The sequence below is a fragment of the Peromyscus eremicus genome, chromosome X (genome assembly GCF_949786415.1).
Source record: "Peromyscus eremicus chromosome X, PerEre_H2_v1, whole genome shotgun sequence".
Classification (NCBI taxonomy): domain Eukaryota; kingdom Metazoa; phylum Chordata; class Mammalia; order Rodentia; family Cricetidae; genus Peromyscus; species Peromyscus eremicus.
In genome coordinates this window covers 81681490-81705138 of record NC_081439.1, presented here as the reverse complement: position 1 = coordinate 81705138, position 23649 = coordinate 81681490, and the positions used below count along the sequence as shown (strand labels likewise).

Here is a 23649-nt window from a genome sequence, read left to right as displayed (position 1 = left end):
GCAGCTAGCTCTCTTAGAATTTGCCAATTAGTCCAAATTCAAGAGGACACTTGAAATGGAATATAACTATTATTTCTGAGACATAACACATTTTCCCTCAGCAGATTCTATTCCGCTAACATATATATTTCCACATTGTATTTTTTTTTCCTCAGAGGAACCCAGCTAGATGACATTATCCACACCTGGCCACAAACCACACAATGGAGAGACATGTATTGTAAATAGCCCCAAGCCCAGTTGTGGGGTTGGAGAGATGGCTCAGTGGTTAAGAGCACCTGTTACTTTTGCAAAGGACCTGGGTTCAGCTCCGAGTACTCACATGACGGCTCACAACCATCTGTAACTCTAGTTCCGGAGTACCTGGCACCCTCTTTTGACCTCTGTGGGCACCAGGTATGCATGTGATATACATACATACATACATACATGCAGACAAAACATTCATATACAGATTTTTTTTAAAGCCCATTCATAACTATTAGCCTCAAGATATTTAGAGGGCAGAGGTCCTTAGTTAAGGTGTTAGTTTAAACCATGTCTTTTGGGATTTTTGAGATAGGGTTTTGCTGAACATCACTGACTCTGGTCACCATATATATTTACTAATTATCTTTAGTTGTAACCAAGGAATGTTTGAGAGAAAGAGGGGGCTGTATTATGTACACTTAGCTGCTTAGCAGTCACCCTCCACTGGGCTGTACCTCTAACATCCAGCAGTGTCTGAACTGTGGCAGCAGCTTAGAGAGGCAGTTTGATATCCAGCTAAAAGGAGCAGCTTTTTTCGGGCTGGCCTGGGCTTGAATCTTGTCTGTCATTTACATGCTCTGTGACTTTGGACAACTTACTTGACCTCTTCAACTGTTTCCTTTCCCTCTTCCTGTAGACTAAGGATAGTGGTGGGATACACAGATGTTGTGTCTCTCTCATCCATCATGAGCTGAAAATACATTTAAACTACCTGACCTCCTAACGCTAGCTCAGCAGCCACAGTACACAGTACACAGTAGAGTGGCAGCTGTTTACTTTTGGGATGGCATGGATGACTGGAAGGTACCCAGCATCATTAGGGTGCATGGGACTACACATCTCTAGCCTAGGAAAAGACCTGAACTCAAAATCCAAAATGTATTTTCTGCCAAATGTGTATCATTTGCAGCACCATAAAGCCGAGGAATCATTAACTTGAACCATTGAAAGCTGCTGCTTAATTTCAGGCAAACAAAACCACACATTGCCGAGTCCCTTCCCCATTGGTGTGGGTGTTTGTTTCTCAACGTGTATGTTAATACTTAAATATTATAGTCTCTAGTGAAAATGTAAAATACACTATTACTTGCTAAAAATAACCCACTTGTCAAATCCCTTTGTACGATTGTAAGAAGTGCTAATGTAAGACATGTGTTTTTGACACTAACCCTGATGAGGTGTCTTGGATTCAGGACTTAGGTACAGATACGATGTCATTCCCTTTTGGGTTCAGGAGCTCAGCACTATAAATTGCTCCCAACACCTACGTGTTTGCCCTTTTTTAACCCCCAAAGAGAAAACTTGTTTCTAAGATGGGGAACACTGTACTGTATACTATCCTAGATTAGATACTGAGTGGAAAACAGGCATTAGTGGAAAAGACTGGTGAAATCTGAATAATTGGTAGTTTTGATCAGTGTACTGGAGGTAGATAAGATGTTGCCATTAGGGTAATCTAGGTTGAAAGGTCTATATAAATTCTTTGTACTATATTTATCTAAACCTAAAGTCTAGTTCAGTGTACGACGTTAACAAAAACAACCAGAACTTAAACAGCTGGGTGTGGTGGCATATACCTGTTATCCCAGCACTGTCAAAACAAAAGAGGAGAATCATAAGTTCAAGGCCAACCTGGGCTACATAGCAAAACTCCATCTCAATCCACACACCCCCTCAAAAAAAAATCTCCAGTTGAATAAAACAACCAAACTAAGCATTGACTGAAAGCCAGTCCTAGAAAAACAAGGTCTATGTAGGTACTGAAGCAGAGTCTCCAGAGGGAGAAATTTACTCAATTTGATACCCAGTTGTGTGATGGATAAAGATTAATTCTGAGTGCTGCCTGTGACCAGGAAACAAGGTAGCTTTTAGCTAGCAGTGGCTTACAAATATGGACCAGCTGGCAGTTTACCAAGAGAAGGGGAGGGTGGTTTCCTTTCTTTCAGAAAAAGTGAGTGCATTTCAAAACACGGTAGCTTGACTTAACAGAGACCCAAGTGTGTGTAAATTCTTGTCTTGGAATTGTTTGGTTGGCTTGGGGTTCAGAATGAATTTCTCACTGTGGCATTCAGTTCTCTAAACCCTGAATTAAATTATATTCGGAGTTTACTACTATGCGAGCTAAAGAGCAGGTGTATCTGAACCTCATATAATGAGAATGAAAATTTTCTTTAAAAACAAACAAACAAACATTAGGCCAGGGCTATAGCTCTGTTAGTAGAGTTTCTGTCTAGCATACAGGAAGCCTTTCATTCCATCTGCATGAACCAGATATGGTGGTACATGCCATTAATCCCAGTCCTTGGGAAGTAGAGGGAAGAGTTAAAAGTTCAAGGTTATCCTTGTCAACATAGAGAGTCTGAGGCAAGCCTGGCCTATAATGGGCCCCATATCTTATTTAGGGTTTCTATTGCTATGCTAAAACGCCATGACGTAAAGCAAGTTGGAGAGGAAAGGATTTATTTGGCTTACACTTCCATATTGCTGTTCATATTGAAGGAAGTCAGAACAGGAAGTCAAACAAGGCAGGAACCTGGAGGCAGGAACTGATGCAGAGGCCATGGGGGGGTGCTGTTTATTCACTTGCTCCTTGTGGTTTGCACAGTCTGCTTTCTTATAGAACTCAAGACCACAATCCCAGAGGTTATCCCACCCACAATGTTCTGGCCCTCCCATATCAATCACTAATTAAGAAAAAGCTCTACAAGATTGCCTACAACTCAATCTTGTGGAGACACTTTAATTGAGGTTCCTTCCTTTCAGATGACTTTAGCTTGTGTCAAGTTGACATAAAACTAGCCAGGACACCACCTCCCTCCCACAAATGTGTGGATGCCTAGCATGTCCTTATCCCAGCTAGAGACAGAAGGATAAGTTCTAGGCCAGTCTGGGCTGAATAGTGAGACTTTGTCTCCAAAAAAAAAAAAAAGTAAGAAAAAAGTATTGTGGAAATTGCCATGGACTCTTAACAGAATTATAGTGCTCATTCCTTTCTGAAGCTCCTTAGAGATGTACTCTTACATGTATGCTTTCCGTAGTTGCAGTCAGCGTGCTTTCTCCGTTGTCTGTTGTTTTCACTTAACATCATTTCACATTCTGATTTCCATCCCCACAGTGCACATAATTGTGTGCTTAATGGCTGTGTAACATTCCATTGTGTAAAATAGCATGCCAGTTCTTAGGGCTGGGCTTACTTTCATGAGCAGACCCAAAGGCCTGCTGTCTCTTAGCACTAGAGGTTTATTTTAGTCCCTGGAAGTGGCAACTAGCATGTGCGTGGGATCCCGTGGGATTCTTGAGTCACCAGCACACAGCACTGTCTGCTTTGTTAACATTGCTCTGCCTACCACTCCACAGCAGAGCCTCCCCATGCTGCCTGGACCTGAGCTGGACTCCTCCTGGGTGCAGAGGCAGTAGTATAAGCCCCCAACTTCTACAAACCCTGACCCAGATCTGCTGCTAACATAACAGCAGCAGGAACTTTCTGCTGCTTCCTCCCTCGCCTGGGATCACAGTGCTACTGGTGTCCCCCACAGAGTCTGAAGGGAGAGAAGTGTCAAGAGGCGAGAGGATGGGTTATTCCAGCTGAAGGAATAGGATAGAGGGCAGGGATGCCATGACCATAACTCTTGGTGGCTGAATGGATGATTCCAAGTCCAAAAAGGTTGAATGAAAGCTTTCTTTCTTCATACCTCTTCCTGGCAGAAATCCCAATATTTGGTGTCCTGATAAAGATAAAGGGCTTGTGGGGTTGGGTAATAAAACAGTAAACCCCGATTTGACTCTTATCCTAGCTGTGGCCATTGCCGTCTTCCGGACAAGAACAATAGTTGGCATGCGGGATTCTCCTGAGAGAAAGTGGTGTTTGGTTCATCTCATTATGATGTCATTCCAGCAACAACTGCCTTGAAAAGACGTGGTTTGTCATTTTACCCTAAATTTTTTTCTTTGTTTTTTTTTTTTTTTTTTTTTTTCAGAGGGGCTCATGTAGCCCAGGCTGGTATCAAACTTGCTCTGCAGCCATGAATGACCTTGAACTTCTGATCCTCCTGTCCTTACCTCCAGAATGCTAAGCTAGACACCATCATGCCCAGTTTTGTGTGGTGCTGGGATCAAGGAGCACATGTATAGTTCGTGGGGACTAGAGTGCAGGAGTTGAAAACCATTTAGAGCAAAGGGCTGCCCCTACCTAGCCACAGTAAATCCTGTAGTCCCAAAGCCAAAATCTGCCTTGAAAGAACTAATAGATAAGTACCTGAGCTATGTGGAGTTTGAATTGGGGGCCAAGGCTATGTATGTGCTTCAGTGTCTCTGGTAAGATGTGCCAGTTGATCATCATCGTCAACTTGACAGCTTTAGAATCTCCATGGAAACGCCTCCGGGTACATCTGTGAGGATGTTTCCACAGAAGGATGACACCCTGAATGTGTGCAGCAACCCCACAGTGGCATGGGCTGGTCCTGGACTGAAAAGGGTGTGTGTGTGTGTGTATGAAAGTGAGCTGGGCAGCAGCCTTTCTTTCTGTTTCCTGACTCGGTATGCAGTGTCACCAGCTGCCCCCTGCTCTGTTGGCACAGCTAGAGCCACTCTAGATACTGTGCCTCTCTCTCCCTTCATAATGGACTTTATTTACCCTCAAACTGTGAAGTAAAATAAACATTTCCTCAAGTTGCTTTTTTCTGATATTTTGTTCCCCAAAAAAAAAAAAAAAGTCCTGGAGGAAGGCCAAGACGTTGTGTAACCAACACACCGAGTCTAGACTCTAAAAGTCCTGGAGGAAGGCCAAGACGTTGATAAATAAAGAGAAACTCCAAGGCAACCATTTGCCTTGAATAAAATTTACACGCTTGATTCAAAACAGTATCCTTTGCTTTGTCCTTGGGCTGCCCCACTGGTACACTCCTTTGGTGAGTTAAGATTCTCAGAGTATGTGGCAGGCAGAGATGGTGATTAGCATGGCTTCTCTAAGCTAGCTCTTGATCCTTCAGACCTAAGATACCTGCCTTTAGGTTGTTCACTGGGAGAAAGGAGACACATTCTAAAGTAAAGCCTTTAATTTATTCTTAAAAGTATAAGCTAATGATCTAACCAAACTTGTCCCCTAACTAGTATTAGCCAGCGTTTACACTATGCTAATCATTTTGTATGGATTAGTTGCTTTAAACTTTCAAACTTGCTTGGGCAAAGGGTTATTGTTATTTCTCTTTGGGAGGCCAGTGACAGTTATTTCTGACTTCACTTGAAGTTACCAGGTCATCTAATTTGATAGGGGGTTTGGGAAATGTATTAACAGCCTTTAGAAACAAAATTAAACTCCACTCCAATACATATACATTACGCTACTCTTTAATACTTTTGTGACTGATAGATTGTTTGTAGAAGGCCGGCGTGAAAGGACCAGAATCAGCACAGGACACCCCAAGACCAAGTTCTCAGCACAAAGGAAATGTATTTGCCACAGAGGGACAAAGGGCAAGGAGTAAGAGAAAAAGACAGAACCAGGGGAAGGGAAAGAGAACAAGGCAGGGGAGGGAGGGAGATCTGCCCAGAGGGACAAAGGACTGCCTCTAGATAGAGAGGAGACAGACATGGCCCACAGGTAAATGACAGTTTAGAAAGGGGAAAAGGGAGAGCCTCACCGCCCCCCCCCCCCAGTGTTAGGATGAGTTGGTTTGTTTTAACTGGGCATGTTAATTAGGTGAGCCAAAGGGGGAGCTTTTTTTATTTTATAATTTAATTTAATGGGGCCCATGATGAAGGTGAGAATAACAATAACAGGAAGGGACCACTACCATCCCAACCACACCCTGCTGGGAGTGGAGTGGGGGGAATCTATGCATGTGTTAAGAGGGGGCAGTTACTGTTCCTGAAAGGCTAGCAAAGCAACATGGTTTCCCAGACAGTAGCTAGGTATTTAAAGCATACCTGTTTTTGGAGATGTGGGGAAAAAAACCAAAACAATTGAGTAGAACATCATTCTTATTTATTTTGCCAGTCCCTTTATACCTGAGAACCTTAAAGAGGAACGTGTGATTCTAAAGTAACCCTGTTCTTCTAAGGCTCAATTTCAGTTGTTCACAACATCTTATTTGTAAGCTTTTTCAGGAGCATCTCAGTACGTTTGGGAAGTTGCTGCTCTTCTTTGGTGAGGTGGACGACACCTAACTTCCTGAGCCTCCCCGTGAGTATAGGATGCATTTGCTGACTAGCACACTGGTATGGAGAAACAATGGTTCTCAAGGATGTGATGTTAGAATAGGTGAACTTGTATGTGGGCTGTAGAGTCATTATCCAATAAAAGTCAAAGACTGAGCGTTCCTGCTGGTTCTGGAGATGTGCCCATTTACTGAAAGGTGGTAGAGGGAATGATTCTTCCACTGTCCCTCCATTTTCTCTTTAGTAGTCTGTTAGGTTTCATCAGGGAAAGAAAACAGCCAGTTTTGCAAGTGAAGCCAAGTACAAGGTTTCTATTCTACTACTTGGGGTAGGAGGGTGCCTCCCAGTTTCCAAGGCACCCTGTGGGACACCCACCCTCTGTCCCAGCCTCAAACATTCTTGGACTATTATTTAAGGAGTACTAACCGCAGGAACGGAAGGCTTTGCTACACGGATCTTCCAATAACATTTCTTCAGTGTTCCAGTTATCTACTCTCTTTTTTGGCCTACGAGCTGAGGTTATAGAAATGAAAATGAGTTTTGGTTTGGATAAACATTTAGGGGTAGTTGCTGACATCTAGGAAGACATACTCTATTTTGTACTAGATTCCTTCTCCTTGGCTTTCATCCTTACTCCTTATCTGTGCCCATTTTCTCCTTAGTGGCTTTGGCCAAGTGCATGTCCCTCTATGTATGCATAACAACTCAGCCTGCGATGACATGATTATTATCAATTGACAATCAATATATGTCAAGTAGTGAAAGACTTTCCATGTTAGTAAATGGAAGTCATCCTTAGCACTTAATTATTTCTTGTGTATAGTGTATATGTGTATATGTTTGTGTACATGTGTATGAGGAGATCAGGGCTCAACACTTCATGGTTTTGTTTTTTTTTGAGACAGGGTCTCTCACTGAACGTAGATCTCACTGATCAACTAGGCTGGGTAGCCAATGGGCTTCAGGTGCTCCTTTCTCTACCCCACCCCCACCCCTGCTACAGTTACAGTGTAGACCAATGGGTACAGGAGATCCAAACTCAGGTCTTCATGCTGGCATGGAAGGCACACGAAGCACTGAGTCATCCTCAGGCCCCATCCTTAGCAGTGTTAATGTCTCCATGGTGTGGATGCATCCTAGGTCATTTAGCCATCCCTGTCATTGGGCATTTACATCGTTTCCAACATTTAGCTCTTGTACTGGATATTATAATTGGAATATCCTTTAGTATACTCTTTGTGTACTTCTGTAATTGTAGACAGCTAAAAAAGAGACTAGTAGTTTAAAGGGCTACCATAGTTTTAAGTTCTTTCTTTAAGATTGATTTTATTTGAATGTGTATGAGTCTTTTGCCTGCATGTATATCTGTGAAGCACATGTATGTCTGCAAAGGCCAGAAGAGGGCATGGGATCTCCTGAGAGTGGAGTTACAGGTGATTGTGAACCACCATGTGGTTGCCAGGAGCCAGACATGGTTCCTCTGCAAGAGGAACAAGGGATCGGAACCACTGGGCCATCTCTCTAGCCCCATTTTAAAAGTTGTTAAGAATATGGAGAAAAGGAGGGGAAGAGAGAGACAGGCAGTGTACCCTACATAAAGGTTATGCCATTTTGTGCTTCCACCATTGGCAAGCATAACCTTTAAGTTACTGCTATAGCCAACTAAAGATCTTGTGTCAGCTAATGCTGGGGTACCATGCTGGCCTATCAGAAGGTGGTCTCTAAGCATTGTCCCATACATGTCTCAACAACAAACCATAGTGTGAAAAGTGAGTTTCATTCTCAAAGTAGGAATGCTATTGTAGAAAATGAAAGGAAGGCCTATGTAACTTTCCTTCTGTAGCCAGTGATTCAACATTACCTTTGAAAAGATTGCCCTGGAGAGATGGAGCTGGAGTCTGCATATCGTAACATTTACTGTTGCAAGGCTTAGTGATACTCTGAGCTCCAGTCTTCCGAGAACATTCACCTTCCTCCATGATGATGTCCAGAGCAAATGTTACTGACATATTCTTTTTGGGCCTTATTCGCAGACCATCTTTCTGTATGCCCAGAAGAGGGAAATTGTCAATTAGTTCTCAACAGTTCAATTACTGACCATGGGCAATAGCATTTAAAAAGCCACTTACCTGTAGGATTGGCTTTAGGGGCCTAGCGTCCAGTGAGCGCTGTATTAAATGCTGTCTTGATTCAAAATGCTGTCTTTTCTCAAAGTGTCTTTGCTCCACATGCTGTCTATGCTCCAGGTGTTGTCTTTTCTCAAAATGCTGTCTGTTGTCTCTGAGCATTCCCACTCTGCTCGCGAAGCTAAGTTTGAAAGAAGAAATCAGTAGTAGAGACAGACACGTTTCAAGAGTTTTCTCCTCGAGTCAGTGCTGGGGACTGAGTTGAGGGCGTCCCATGAGTGAGACAAATGCTCTGCTCCCGAGCTGGCCCAGCCGTCCAGCTTCTCGATCCAATGCAGCCGCTATCCTCTCCTTTCCATATGCCTTTGCTCAGCGAAAGTGGCAACAGAGCAAGAGGACATTTAGGCCTTATATTCCTCAAAACCCCGATCTCATCCTGCTCTGTCTTTTCAGCATTCCTGTTCTTTCCTGTCATTCCATGATTAGGCAGATCAGAGAACTGGAGGCTGAGAATTCGGAGCAGCTGTGTAATATTCACCTTTAGAATATTGTCAATAGGCTCCTTAAAGGGGCACGTGTTCCCTTTGTCTTCCACAAGGCAACTCAGGGAACAGAAGCCCTATTTTGGAGAAGCCCTAATGCTGATAGGTTGTGGGGGGGCATCCCACCCCCACTGTTCCCCAGGGTGCTCTTGAGCAGGAGCAGCAGGAAATATTAGATAGAAAGATAGCTAGAGAGAGACAGAAACACAGGATAGCCTCGGAAAGGCCTGGATCCTTATCCATGGGTCCCTGACTGTCTCTGCCAAAGGGCTTTTAAAGGAATGCCAAGGGGCGGAGCAAAAGACCTTCCCCATCACAGCCAAGTGCAGACCATTCCAGACACCTGGTAACCATGCACGTGGTCAAGCCATTCCCTAATGCAGCCCTGCTGTATAAAGCAAGTTCAGATCTCACTAGGAAACTTCCGTGGATGCCAACAATAGGTTAGCTTTACCTTTTTTTTTTTTAAAAAAAAAAAAAAAACCTATATGCCACTCATCCCATGAAGTGACTGCTGAAGCTGTTCCAGAACTGTTAGTATACCTCGCAATGCCAGTGGACACTGCCATAGCCCCACTTGGGCCATCAGATTCTGAAGGACTTGCTGCCCAGAATTTAAGCACCTTTCAGAACTCACGGGTCATGTTGAAGATTGACTCCCACTTGTATTATCAGTAAATCTAATGAAAGCAGCTCAGTACCTGTCTGATGAGCATCTTTCCCCACAGCCTCTGATGTTCTTGGAGGTTGAGATGCTCACACTGGGTGTGTGTTGTCGAGTATTCAGCTCATTGTGTTTATCACCAATAGCAGCTAATAGCCAACGCAGCCCTATAATTATTGGCTGATGATGCCTCTTTGGGAGGTTTTTCATGGTTGAACATGGCTCCTGTAAAAAAGAAAAAAAGAAGGCCTCGGACCTGGATCCCTGGACCTTTGGGGTCTAAAGGCCTGATCACTGTCATCTAAATGGCAGAGGTAGGTGTGCTGTGCCTAAATAGGTTCTCAACTTCCGAGGAGACACTCAGCATTCACATCTGAGAGTGTAGATGAAGAGCATAAAAGCTGAGGCCCTTTAATAAAATGGCTATAGTGCCTTCGTTGTGGGACCCCAAACAAGTCACTGAGACCCTCGGGCCGTTTAGCTGTCTCACTTATAAAATGGGGATATTAAAGTCTCACAGAACGGCTTTGAAGGCAGAGTATAATATTTGTCACTGTCAAGTTAGAAATAATCACGGCAGATGTTGCCTGTCAGGGAGAGGAACTTTGCCCCCAAGCCAGCATATGGGGCTGATGACAGACAGGGCCCTGGTTATATTAGCCAGGGCTAGAGAAAGAAAAGGGGATGCTGACACTTACCACTCGGCACATGGACTTTGTCTCATTCACTAGCCTTTCCAGAAGTAGATATTCAATGATATCACAAGGCAAGAGGGCATCCTTCTTGTCTTGTTTGTTTGCCAGGCTAGAGCAGGGCATATAAAAGACAAGAGTGAAACCAAGGTACAGTCAAAGGGAAGGGGAAGCTGGGCATGGTGGTGCACACCTTTATTCCCAGCACTTGGGAGGCAGGGGCAGGCGAATCTCTGTGAGTTCGAGGCCAACCTGGTCTACACAGTGAGACCCTGTCTCAAAAACAATAGAAAACAAAACACAAACAGAAAACAAAAAGGGGGTAGGGGAACACTAACTGTAGTGTAACTGCCACATATCCAGGAATTGGGCTTAAATACATACCCAATAAGATACACTAGACTGTTTCTAGCCAACTTTCAATGGAGCAGAAAAAGAGTGCAAATTGTCTAAATCCAAGATAATCCCCAGAGCTCATTTCCCACTTCCTGTCTACCACGTCTTGAACTTTAATACAGTTGCTAATTGGGATATGAACAGGTGTGAAGTTTCACATCTCCCAAATTCTTCATACTCTAGTTGGGTTGCTAATGAGGAATCAGAGTGACGAAAGGCGGAGTTGGAAGGAGTGAGGTGTGACAGGCTAGAGGAAGTATCCCTCTGGAATGAGTACCAGTTACCTAAGTCTTGAGCAACCAACCCAGGGAGGAAGGCATTGGAACTATACATTGTACAAAATAGGGTTTGCTCTCAGCCACCATCAAATTTCGGGATCAGAGACTCAACCAGAAAAGGGGAAATTCAGGGAAAGAGTCTTCAGGAAAAGTCAGGGTTGGGGGTGGGAGATCTAAATAGTTTTTCTCCTTGATGAAGGTTCAGGATTCATTTGTATAGTTAGGTATCATGTCCCACGTGACAGTGTGTAGTAGAAAGTGGCTCTTGAAACCAGTGACAAGTGAACTAGGCCTTTCTACCTCATTGAGCCCCTGAGCCAAAAGGAGCTTTTAGTGTTTATACCTTTCCCAAGGCACAAATTGGTAAAGGGAAGCAGGACACAAAGGCAGAAGCTTACATTAGGATGGGCTTTCCGGATACCCTTTTATCAAACATCAGGCGTGTTAAGATGATCTTCACTTCCTGTATGCGTGCTATGTCACTAGAGTCCACGACGAAAACAAGCCCATGTGCCTCAGCATAGTAGCTTGGCCATTTTTCTCGGCCTTTTAGGTCTCCAGTCAGGTCATAAAGAGATACTTGATAATCATCTAGTAGAAGTGTAATCTGTGGTGGTTTCATATCACTGTGTATCTTGCTAGGAATTACTACAAATAGAAGGCGGGGAGAAACGACCACAGTGTGGCAAAATGTAGTTAGATGAGATTGTTCATCCTTGTGCAGAGCCTGCTCTCAGCAACCCCACTACAGTAGCCTGCTGCCCTGCTCAGATTCAGGGATGCATCTTTCTAGTTCTTTTTTTGTTGTTGCTCTTACTATTGTTGGTTGGTTGGTTGGTTTAGACAGAGTCTCACTATTGAGCCCTGATTAGCCTGGGACTCACTGTGTAGTCCCGATTAGCCTGGGACTCACTATGTAGTCCCGATTAGCCTTGGACTCACTGTGTAGTCCCGATTAGCCTGGGACTCACTATGTACTCCAAACTGGCCTCGAACTCACAGAGATCCACCTGTTTCTGCCTCCTGAGTGTCGGGATTAAAGGCGTGCGCCACCATGCCCAGCAAAATGCGTCTTTCTAAATCACCGCTTTTCCTAGCTTTCTGACTTCAGTCAGTAAATTGAATGGTGGCCACAGTGGACCTGCTTCCTATCTAGGTCACCTCACCCTACATGTCTCCCTTTTCCTGGGCCTTCACAAACTGCCATTCTCTCCACCATTATATGGTTGGTTCATGGCTGTTTTTATAAAATATCCATTTAGATCTTGTTTATTGTAGAAAAATTCCCTCACACCATCCTTAGTCTGTATAACGTGCTTTCCACCCCCGTGTTTAGCACTATCATAACACATATTAGGGTCATAATTTCTGCTGTTTACCCAACTAAGTTATAAACTGCCATAGGAATGTGAACTCATAATTTTATCCATTGTATTCCTGAAGCTGAGCACAGAAGGTGGCACACAGGTACTCAGTACGTGTTTGATGAATGAATGCTGGTTCTTTCTCTTTGTATTTCACATGCACTGGTGTTTTGCTTGCATATATGTCTATATGAGGGTGTCGGATCTCCTAGAACTGGAATTACAGACAGTTGTGAGCTGCCATGTGGGTGGTAGGAATTGAACCCGGGTCCTCTGGAAGAGCAGCCAATGCTCTTAACCGCTGAGCCATCTCGCCAGCCCTAGTTCTTTCTCTTTTACAGTTTCAAGACCCAACCACCACATTATTCAGGAAGCCTCTTCTGGCCTGCTGACCTCTCACTGTTCTATTTTTCAGCACATTGTTGAAGTAGCCATTGACCTATTTTTGTGCTTGCCCGTTGCCTTACAGTAGGGGTTCAGGAAGTTCTTACAATGTCTGTTATTATGAATGAGGACATGAAGTGTCTCTTGTGTGTCTCTTCCAAGAAACTATGCCAGATGTGGGCACATTTCCCATGTAAACGCTTTGCCCAGAACATAATATCCTGTAAGGAACTAGATGCCTCATTCAGCTCTGAACAGAAATGCATTTTACAACAACAGTCTTTATATGCGTCACAGTTTGTTGAACTGATGGTCATGGTCTAAGTTTCTGCTTACATTATTAGTTAATAACTTCATTGGTTGCTGACACTAGGAGTACTCAGACTAGAATCAGTAATTTCTTATTTGTAGTAGTAGATATGTCTATGACATTTTCTATAGGATTGCCAAAATAAATCATTAGGCTAAATTACTAATTCTTTCAGATTTTTAGAAATGCTTGTTTATATACACTTATGAATATACACATATATGGCAACTATACTTTAATGTGGTTTTATAACATTTCTACTATTTTCAAGTTACAGCTTTTTAATTATAGCTTTCAGAAAGCATATACATTTCAGTCACAACTTTGATATGATATTTGCTATTGAAATTGCACTACTTGAAAACATATACATACAAGTAGCATTATACAGACTGAGCAGGTTGTACTTATGTATTTAGGAATATATATATATATATATGTATGATATATACATATATGTGTATATAATAACAAGGAAAAAAGAGTCCATGAATTTGAAAGAGAGCAAAGAAGGGCATATGGAAGGGTTTGGAGGGAGGAAAATGAGGGCAAAATGATATAATTATAACCTCAAAAAATAAACAGAGGAAAAAGAAGAGGTGAATGGGTTAAAACTCCAAAGGATAATTTTAAAATACTGTTTTCTGTGTCTAAGAAAGACTTGTTATTCTTTCCTGACAGACATAACCATTCCCCTGTTTTGTTTTGTTCTTCTTTTTACTTAAAACTAATTTCTTCAGTAGTTCGGTCTGTTTCTGATGACACTAGACGCTGGCTAGACACTACAAGAAGTAGTTCCTCGTAAATTTGCATTTATCTTTTCTCTTGATTTGTAAATACCCTGAAGGCAAGTTCCAACTCTCATTCATCTCTATATTCCTGGCTAAGTGTTTCATGAAGTGTGGTTTGGGAGTAGTGTGCTTCAGAGTTTCATGGATGTACTTATTAACCCCTACCCTGGACCAAATGACTCAAGATCTCAGGATCTCTAAGCTTGGGATGGAAGCATCTGTACCATTTGTAACAGAGTGGCTATGGTTAGAACGATCCTGATGTGATTCTTCTGCACTTTAAAGCTTGCCAATCACTACTCCTGAGAGCTCTGAAACTTGGGTGTGGTTGTGTCTCAGCATCACCTGATGAGAATGAGGCGCATGGGCTCTCACTAAACTGAAATATGGGAGCTTCCTGATGCCGGCTTAAGAGGTTGCTAGGCTTCCCAGGTGACTTTGATCACTGCCTCATTGTTCTCTAACTTTATCTTCCCAGGCTTTTCAAAACCTGTGGTACTAGTCTTCATTTTCTGACACTTGGATTACATAGGCATGTTGCTCAAGCATTATGTTGTTTTGAAAGCACCCAGGTTGAGCCTGGAGAAATGGCTCAGCGGTTAAGAGCACTTGCTGCTCTTCTAGATGGACTCGGGTTCCTGCACCCTCATGGTAGCTCAAACCTGTCTGTAGATTCAGTTCCAGGGTATCTAATCCCCTCTTCTGGCCTCTGTAGGCACTGCATGCCATGTACATGGTACACATACATACATGCAGGCAAAACACTCATACATATGAAATAAATAATTTTTTAAAAAATATCCAGGTGATTGGAATGTATAGTCAGATTTGAGAGTCACAGATCTCAATATTCTTATGTTGTGGAATATTATTTTAAGATGCGTTATGTTTGTTTATGCTGTGGAACATTTGTTTTAATGATGCAAAAATGTTTTGTGTTACATTTGTTTAACTCTGTGAAGCTGTGTTACTTTGCCTGTCTAAAACACTTGATGGTCTAATAAAGAGCTGAACATCCAATAGCTAGGCAGCTGCTGGATAGGCAGGACTGGCAGGCAGAGAGAATAAATAGAAGGAGAAATCTGGGAGGAGAGGATCAAAGAGCAAGAGAAGGAGAGAGGACACCAGGGGCCAGCCACACAGCCAGCCACAGAGTAAGAGTGAAAGTAAGATACATGGAAGTAAGAAAAGGAAAAAGCTTAGAGGCAAAAGGTAGCTGGTATAATTTAAGAAAGGCTGTCTAGAAATAAGCCAAGCTAAGGCTGGGCATTTATAAGTAATAATGAGCCTCCATGTGATTTATTTGGGAGCTGGATGGTGTGCCCTCAAAAAAGCCAAAGAGTGAAAAGAGTAAATCAACAACATTCTTATTTAGGGCACCTGTCTGTGCTCATACTTAGTCTTGTCTTGTCCTATGTGACCATGGCATGCAAAATAGTTCTAGTGAATGGTATCATCAATAATGATGGCTTGTATGCCAAACTGTTTTGTAGCTGGTGTCTTTAAATGTCCATACAGGTTGCTATCTGCAGACTGGAATGTATTTCCTTGACAGTTATCTGTTTGTGACATTCATCTTTGAAAAACACAGGAACAGGAGACGTGAGCTATTCAATTTGGGAGTACATAGAAACCTACTAGATTGACTTTAAGTGGACCTGCATGAACAGAGGTGGCCTGAGACATTCTTCAGAATGACATCAGTGCCTATTAGAATGTCTCTGTGAATGAAGTCACTACCATAAACCAATGCATTTATGAGCCAGCCCCAAGTTATTCACTGAGCACAAGGCAAGTTATGCACTAACGAACTACATCCACTCCGCTCCAGGAGTCAGAATGGGAAACAGACACTTGTCTCAGACGAATAGCTTGTGCTTAATTTCAGATGAGTGCTTCCCACAGTTGACTGGCCATCAGAAACATCTGGGGAGTTCTCATGTTGTGGCTTCCCAGGCCCCACCCAGACTGAATGGGAATCCAGGGCTGAGGCAGCTGGAGCGCTAGTAAACTATCCCCATTCTTGTCAGTAATCTTGTGACTTGTCTTGCCTGGTTGTGGACTTTCCTGTCACTGTTTGCCTTTGATCATCTCTGCCTAGCAGTATTGGGAGATGCAAGGAGTGAAGTGTGCCACATCTAACGGGGCATGCCAGGCTGAAGTATTGGCAAAAATGCACTTGGAGGGTCTACTGGGGCTGAGGGAGAAGTTCTGAAGAGGCAACATGTAGTCTCAGGGGAATGGTGGAGAACTTTCATTCCAGGAGTAATTATTGAAGATATTAACAGCAGAGACTCAGTGAGCAAAACATCCATTTCTTCTCATGGGGTTACTGAATTAGTGGTGGATTTGGAATTATGCAAGGCTCTTGGGATAGTGAAGGCTGGAGGGTGTGAGCAAGGAATGTGGTGCAGGGAATAAAGGAGGGCTTTCCAGTGGCCACGTTATGAACTGAGGGCCTTGGTTATGTGGATGGCAGAGGAGCTAAAATGCAGTCATTGTGAAGTGCAGTGCTGTGGTGGAGGAATGGCAGAGCGTTTGCTTTTGTTGTGGCAGAGTACTGTAAGTGAAGAAGTGAAATGAAGCTGGAGGTAGAGTCAGAGGCACAAACAGGACTCGGGGTGCTGCTAAGATGGATAAGTTTTACTTCAAAAACAGTGGGGCTATATGGGGACATGCTGTGCAGGGGAGTGTCATGATTTGATTTTTGCATCTTTCCAATAATTAGAGGAATGAGTAGAAATAACCAGATCGGCCAAAGTTCACTGTTGTTGAAGGAAACTGAAGAAACCCCCAATAGACCATGGGTACAGGTGTCAGGGTGACCATTTCCTCTACTTTGCTGAGGGTTGTCACGTTCTATAAAACTCAACCATGTCATGATACTCCTATATAGATTCAATAAACATTGATGATGGGCCAGACTCTGTGTTGACTTCTGGTTGATTAACAGGTAGTTGGAGCTTCACAACAAGTATAGCAGCTTCCTACAATGCTATGTGACTGATTCTGGAAACATCGAGGGACTGGAGATGTGGTACTATACTTGACCTGAACATTTCTCAAGCTCTAACTTTCAGTATCACCTGTCGTGGAGTTTTGCGTTAGTACTTTTCTTTATTACTCCACACTTGTCTCTTGTCTAGACCAAATTACACATGAATTGAGCTCTGAAAGTAGACAGCATTTCTAAGACACTATGCTTCAAAATTGATTACAGTGTTTTACATAACTTAAAGGCCATTCATATGGACATCATGTGAGAACTTTCCATGAGGACATCTTATAAAGGGAGCAGGTGACAGACACTCTATAAGCAGTTTGTTAGTGCCTAATGAGGAGACTGAGATATTTATCTTACAAGAGAGAATCTGAGGGCCAGGAAGTAAGGCTAAGGTGGAACGACTATTTCCGGGAGACCCACACCAGAAACTAATGCTCTTTGTTCTCACATCTTTGAAAGGCCTCCATAAGATGACTTTTGCCTGAGTTGTCCAAGCCAATGACAATGATAGTCACATTCCTGGGAGAGGAAAAGAAAAATTAGTCAAAGCCACGAACCTCTCAATGCTTAGACTAAGAATTCTATTCTTTCTCCGTGTTTGAAGCTTAGCCTTCAATAGTCTCAAGTATCATAAAAAGCCCCACCACAGTGGCAGGAGTGGTGTGGCTACCCTTCCCAAATCCTCCAAGGATGCATCTTCTCCCCGCCCCCACACACCTTCTGTTTCTAGAATGATCACCCTCTCTCAACTCTATTCCCAATCTTGCACTTGCTGTCTGATTACTTCCCAGATGTGTCATGGCCATTTGTCCCTTGTAGAACTTGAGGCAGATACTTGGGAAGTCATTCCAAATTGGGTATGGAAAAGTAGCTGGAAACTTACCTTTGTTTTACTTCTGTGACCTTTTGACGAGACCAGCAGGCAGTCAAAAGTCGGAACATGATTCAGCTTGCTTTTTAAATATTAAGGGACAAAAATAAATGACAAATCACATCAATTGTGAATTAAGTCAGTTTGTCATACAGCTGCTGATAAATAGAAAGTCTGTGACTGTTGGAATTTCATTGTATCATTCAACCCAGCCTAACTTGTAAATGCCACAGAGGAGAGGCTGGCTACCCTGAGCTCCAATGACAGTTTTGTGGTAATATGTAGTTTCCTACAAAATAGAGTGACTTGTCACCAAAGCAACCCAACACACAGACACAACCAGATAGACCCTATCTATCCCTTTAGCTATAGTTTGTTACTACTAGGAATATCTTCAGTCTTGGGGAAAGGTGTGATGATTCATTGGAGAAGAAGCAGCTTAGTGTAAAGAACCATTGGAAGATTCATTCTGAGTAACTTCTCCATTGGGCTTGGTTCTGTTACTGCCTCAGCTTCAGAAGTAGAGGTGTTGGTGATCCACTTTTCATAGATTTTATTCAGTTCCTAGGGTCTGTAAGGGACCTCAGATATCACCTACAGTAGACTAATAGATATTAAACAGCAATCCAGGTGCCCACTGCCAAAGATTCCAAGGGAGTTAAATGTTTCTCAAGTGAGTTTAATGTGCCGCCTGGTTTGAAAGTGATTGCCTAAGTAAAAGATAATTTAGGCAACTGGTTCCATGTTGTAGCATGTATGAATCCTTAAATTTTTTTGAGATAGGTCTTACTTCATAGTTCTTGCTGACCTGGAACTTGCTATATAGACCAGGCTGGCATTGAACTCACAGAGATCAGCCTGCCTCTGCCTTCTGAATGCTTGGATTAAAGGCATGAGTCACCACCCTTGGCTTCATTCATTTTTGTGACTGAAAATTGTAGGTCTATCACATTCATTCACTCATCCACTGATGGACATTTGGATTGTTGCTACTTATTGGCTTAGCGCTAACACTGTTATAAACGTGTGTGTAAATGTGTGGATACGTGTTCATTTCTTTTGGGTATATTCGTGGGAGTGATTTCTGTGTTATACGCTGTATCTGTGTATACATTCAAAGAACTGCTGGATTGTTTTGCAAAGTGGCCGTAACATTTCCCCCTGATACCAGGAAGTGCTAGAGAGGATTTCCTCCACATGTGCCACTAAAGCTTATTGCTGTCTTGGTGTTTGTAGCTATCCTAGGAAGCATGAAATGAGGTCTCAGTATGATTTTGACTTACATTTTTCTACTAGTTCATTTTGTTGATGCCCAGAGTTGTAGGAAGAAGCAATAGGGTTAAGCAAAGATGTCCTTTTGGACCTATATGGGCCTTGCTTCACTGTTCATTGAGGAGTTTGTATGCCAGTTATTAATGGATGACTTAGCATTGTTCTGCATGGTCATCTAGTCATCCCCTGTTTTGGAGCATTGTTATTTTCAGAGATTCACATTTTATAGCTTGTCTTCGAATACAGTTCACTGTTCAGGAAATTGGCTTCCTTAAAGATCTACTGGAGAATGGCTTGCATCAGACAAAAAAAGAAGCCATATAAATGGCCTGTTATCAAAACAACACCCTTACTCTAGTCTTGCTCATGAAGCTAATAAGAACCAGAGCCTGAAAGGACAGAACCTAGTTGTCTTGATTCCATGATGGCTGTCTCCCTTTGAGACAAGGTTGGTAATATCTTCATGTCAATTTCCTTTTTAGTACATTTATTAGTGTACATTAATTGTATACAATAATGAGTTTTATTAGCATACTTTAGAATATGTAAATAATATACTTTGATTTTACTCATCCACCATGACCCTTTTCTCTCTTCCCCTCACCTTTCCCACTTTCATTAATGAAAGAAAATCTGAGTTGCCATTCTTATACCTTAATCATTTTCAGAGCTTCTCAGCTTGATCTTAGTCTCTGTTTGTCCAGTTTGGCACTGTACAAGTTCTTCCTTTCTGAGGTAAGAAGGGTAGGTGGGATGACCACAATTCAAAGCTAGGCAGTATGGCTTCAGAGTATTGAATCTGACAGGCTGTGTGTGAGAAACCTGAGCTATTAGACAATTATGGATGCTATTATGTCCAGTGCCTCCTCTACATAGCCTGGAGTGAAATCACCTAAAGTTAAGCTTATAAATTCCCATAAAGTGAAGAGATCTGTGTATTTGGCTTACCTTGAGATGGTTAATTATTTATCTGATAACAAGTTGAGTTTTGGGCTGAAAAATGTTAACCGTGTTGAGTTTCAGAAAGATTTGTTGAGCTTTTTAGCCTTCTGGATAGATTAATACAGCCCACTTGTCCACTTAAAGGGTAGGCAATGTTCTAACAATAGCTTGTCAAGGTTCTAGCATATCCATGGTAACCCCTTCCTCATTCTTAGGAACCAAACACATCCCCTTTTCTTGTGTGATTACAGATAATTACCAAATGAATTTTATTCATTATAGGTTTCCTTTTAAAAGTACATATAGAATTCCCTGGGCTTCTTTAAGTACTTTATTCATATTAACTCATTTAATCTTCATTGCAACAAGACGAAGAAAGGGCCGTCGTTCCTGCTGTTAAGAGATGAGGCTCACACAGAGCTTAGGGAGATTGACAGAGGCTCTCCAGCCAATGGTAAGGCTAAAACTCAAACCTAGGCAGTCTGGCTTCCTAGTCTGTGTATTAGGTTAGGTATTCCACAGATTGTGTGAGACTCAAGGTTCTAGAGGGGCTGCCTCTGCTCTGGGCCTCTTTTTTATCTGTCCATCCTTTTCCATACTTAGTCTTCCTCAGTGTGCTGGCTAGTTTTATGTCAATTTGACACTAACTAGAGTCATCGGAAAGGAGGGGACCTGAATTGAGAAAATGCCTCCGTAAGATCCGGTTGTAGGGCATTTTCTTAATTAGCTATTGATGGGAAGGGCCCAGCCCACTGTGGGTGGGGTCATCCCTGGGCTGGTGGTCCTGGGTTCTGTAAGAAAGCAGGCTGAGCAAGCCATGGGGGAACAAGCCAGTAAGCAACACTCCTCCATGGTCTCTACATCAGCTCTTGCCTTGAAGTTCCTGCCCTGTTGGAGTTCCTGTTCTGACTTTCTTCAATGATGAACAGTGATGTGGAAGTATAAGCCAATAAAGCCTTTTTTCCCCAAGTTGTTTTGGTCGTGGTGTTTGATTACCCCTGATATCTAGAGGTCTATCTATTGCTTGATGTTTTAGAACTAAAGATCTGTGGTTATAGTCACTTTGGCTTGAGGCTGTGGTGGTTTGAATAAAAAATGTCCTTCACAATACCACAGCTAGATACCACATGCTAACAAATAACAATCCCAGTACTAGGAATGGGTTACTTCTTGTTGAGTTGTTGGCCAGTGGGGTATCATAGATCTCCACACATTACAGGCTATGCCAACACTCCATAATTTGATCATAAGACTATTGCTGGGACTGGAGAGATGGCTCAGTGGTTAAACTCATGTGCTGTTCTTGTAGAGGACCCAGGTTCAGTCCCAAGTATTAACTTGGTGGCTCACAACCATTTGTAACTCCAGTTCCAGGTGATCTAACACCCTCTTCTGGCCTCCCTGGGCACCAGGCCCAGATATGCAAGCAAAGCACATATAAAAATGTTTAATAGATATTTTTAAAGACTCTCCTAGTAAAGATACCACATACCTGTGATGGAATATGGAGAAATCAAGCTGACCTGGAAGCTTCATCCCTACTAGATAGCTTCCATAGTACTGGAAGGTACCTTGTATACTACTGGAGGAGAAAAGTCATCAGTCTTACATAGCTGCAAACATGGTACAAATGATATGGGAGTATCCAATTACTCTCTGATTGGATTTCAGGCCCAGGCCATGAGATGGGACCTATACTTGGTACCATTATCAGAGCTAAGAACCTGTTTCTAGATAGGCCATAGGCTCTAGGGGAGAACCAACTACCATTAGTTCGTTAAAAGGGCATAGTATTAAAGCAACTCCTAATGACCTTCATCAAAGAATATTCTTAGAAAAGACAGTAGTTAATAGAGACCCACAAACGGGTCAACATTCAGAGAACAAGTGACTGCAGAGTGCTTAGCTCTAGATGAGACATCTGTAACATACTCCTCCCTCCATGGAAGCTTCATGGAAGAGGATGTGGAAAGACTGTAAGAGCCAGAGGCAGTGAATGAGTACAAGGAGACAACCTTTTCCAAACACAACAGAACAGTTGCGTGTCTGAACTTAACAGCGATTTTGACAGCATGTACAGACCTGTGAAATCTCAAGTCGGACAAAATCCCAGCATGGCGTGGAAGAGGTGGGTTTGTTTACTGCAAGAAGAATCAAATGACCAAAATAGATTGTATTATCCAAGTCTTGATTTAAAATAATTTAAAGAAACATCCCCCAGTAACTCATGGATTTTGAACAGCAGGTGGCACTGTTTGGGGAGGTTATGGAACCTTTAGGAGGTGGTGCCTTTCTGGGGGAAGTCCTCACTGGGGACAGGCTTTGAAGACTTATAGCCTCCTCCCACTTACTGTTCTCTCTCTGCTTTGTGTGTGTGTGGAAGAGCATGTGGTCTCTGCTTTCTGCTCTTGCTGTCACGCCATGCATTCCCTGCTATCACGGAGTCTTTACCTCTGGAAGCATTAGCTAAAATAAACCTTTTCTTCAAGTTGCTTTTAGTTATGGCAGTTTACCACAGCAACAGAAAATTGATACAGAGAGTTATTACTCTGGGCTTTCGATACCCGCGGTCCTGGCAAATGGCAGCGACTGTATTCATTTGATTCCAGCAGCAGTTAGTGTCACCAGACAGTAACGAGCAGCAGCAACAGCTGGTACTTTCATGTTATAGCTTTTATACAGGCTTCAGGTGCTGGGCTCGCCCCTCGGGGTGAGAGTGCCAAGGGTTACAGCTCTTAGACCTGGAGTGTCAGGGTCCTCAAGCCACTGACAGCTTCAGGTTTTACAGCTCTCCATGGCTCTTGTCTTCTCTATTGCTTCCGTTCCCGTTATCTATACTCTAGCCATACTCTTCAGCTCTTCATCTGCCGTGTAGTTTCTACTGCGCCTGTGCTTGCTGCTGCTAGCAGGGCAGTGGCTTTTGCCACCTTCACTACTATTGCTGCCTTCCTTTCTTTGTGTTTACCAACACAGCTCGGTATATTAATGATAAAGGGCAAAGGGAGAGTTGTGAGAAGTCTTTTAATTTGGTCTCAGTGCTACAACACAGCATAAGAGGGTATCTCCCAGAGAGGTCATGAAGTGAACCCAACAGCTTGCTTATATAATCAGAAATGTGTGTGGCTGTGGCAAAGGTTCTGTTGTGAGCGCAGTAGACCCCCATGCCTATGAAGGACCGTGCTTGACCCAAGAATAACAACTCCTCATTCAAATGAAGGCGTGTGCTTGTACCAATCATGGCATGGTCCCTCAAGCAAATGAGAGATAGCATTTGCACTAATCAAAGCAGCTCCTGATGTAAATGAGGACTTTTATTTGCACAGATCATGGCATAGTTCCTTGCACTCCTTCCATGCAAATGAGGGAACACACTTGCAGCAAAAATAGTAGTCATCCAAATTAAGATCTGTGTTTGTCCAATCACGACAGGGTCTTCCATGGAAATGGAGGATCACATTTCTATCCATCCCTGCTGGAGATGTTTGTACCAATCATGGTAGCCCATGCAAATGAAGAATTCTATTTGTCCCAATCCTGGCATACATTTCCTTGATATCAGAAAATGTTGAACAGGGCTGAAAATGGTGTTCCACGCCTTTCATCTCAGC

The 23649-nt window shown here is 42.8% G+C and overlaps 1 protein-coding gene across 2 annotated transcripts; it reads right to left on the bottom strand.

Moving 5' to 3' along the window:
- Window positions 1-6210: 6210 nt before the first annotated feature.
- On the bottom strand, window positions 6211-20206 carry Arl13a (ADP ribosylation factor like GTPase 13A). Of its 2 annotated transcripts, none has more exons than XM_059250981.1 (10): window positions 20048-20206; window positions 17840-17912; window positions 17405-17475; window positions 11502-11751; window positions 10436-10541; window positions 9775-9962; window positions 8535-8712; window positions 8267-8447; window positions 6832-6918; window positions 6211-6653 (listed from the first exon to the last, which is right to left on the bottom strand). In XM_059250981.1, the coding sequence occupies exons 2-10, from the start codon at window positions 17896-17898 to the stop codon at window positions 6646-6648; spliced, it is 1128 nt and encodes a 375-aa protein (XP_059106964.1). In that variant the 5' UTR covers window positions 17899-17912; window positions 20048-20206; the 3' UTR covers window positions 6211-6645. The 2 variants fall into 2 exon arrangements, with proteins under 2 accessions (XP_059106964.1, XP_059106965.1); XM_059250982.1 differs by having other exon boundaries at window positions 17840-17909.
- Between the last annotated feature and the right edge of the window lie 3443 nt (window positions 20207-23649).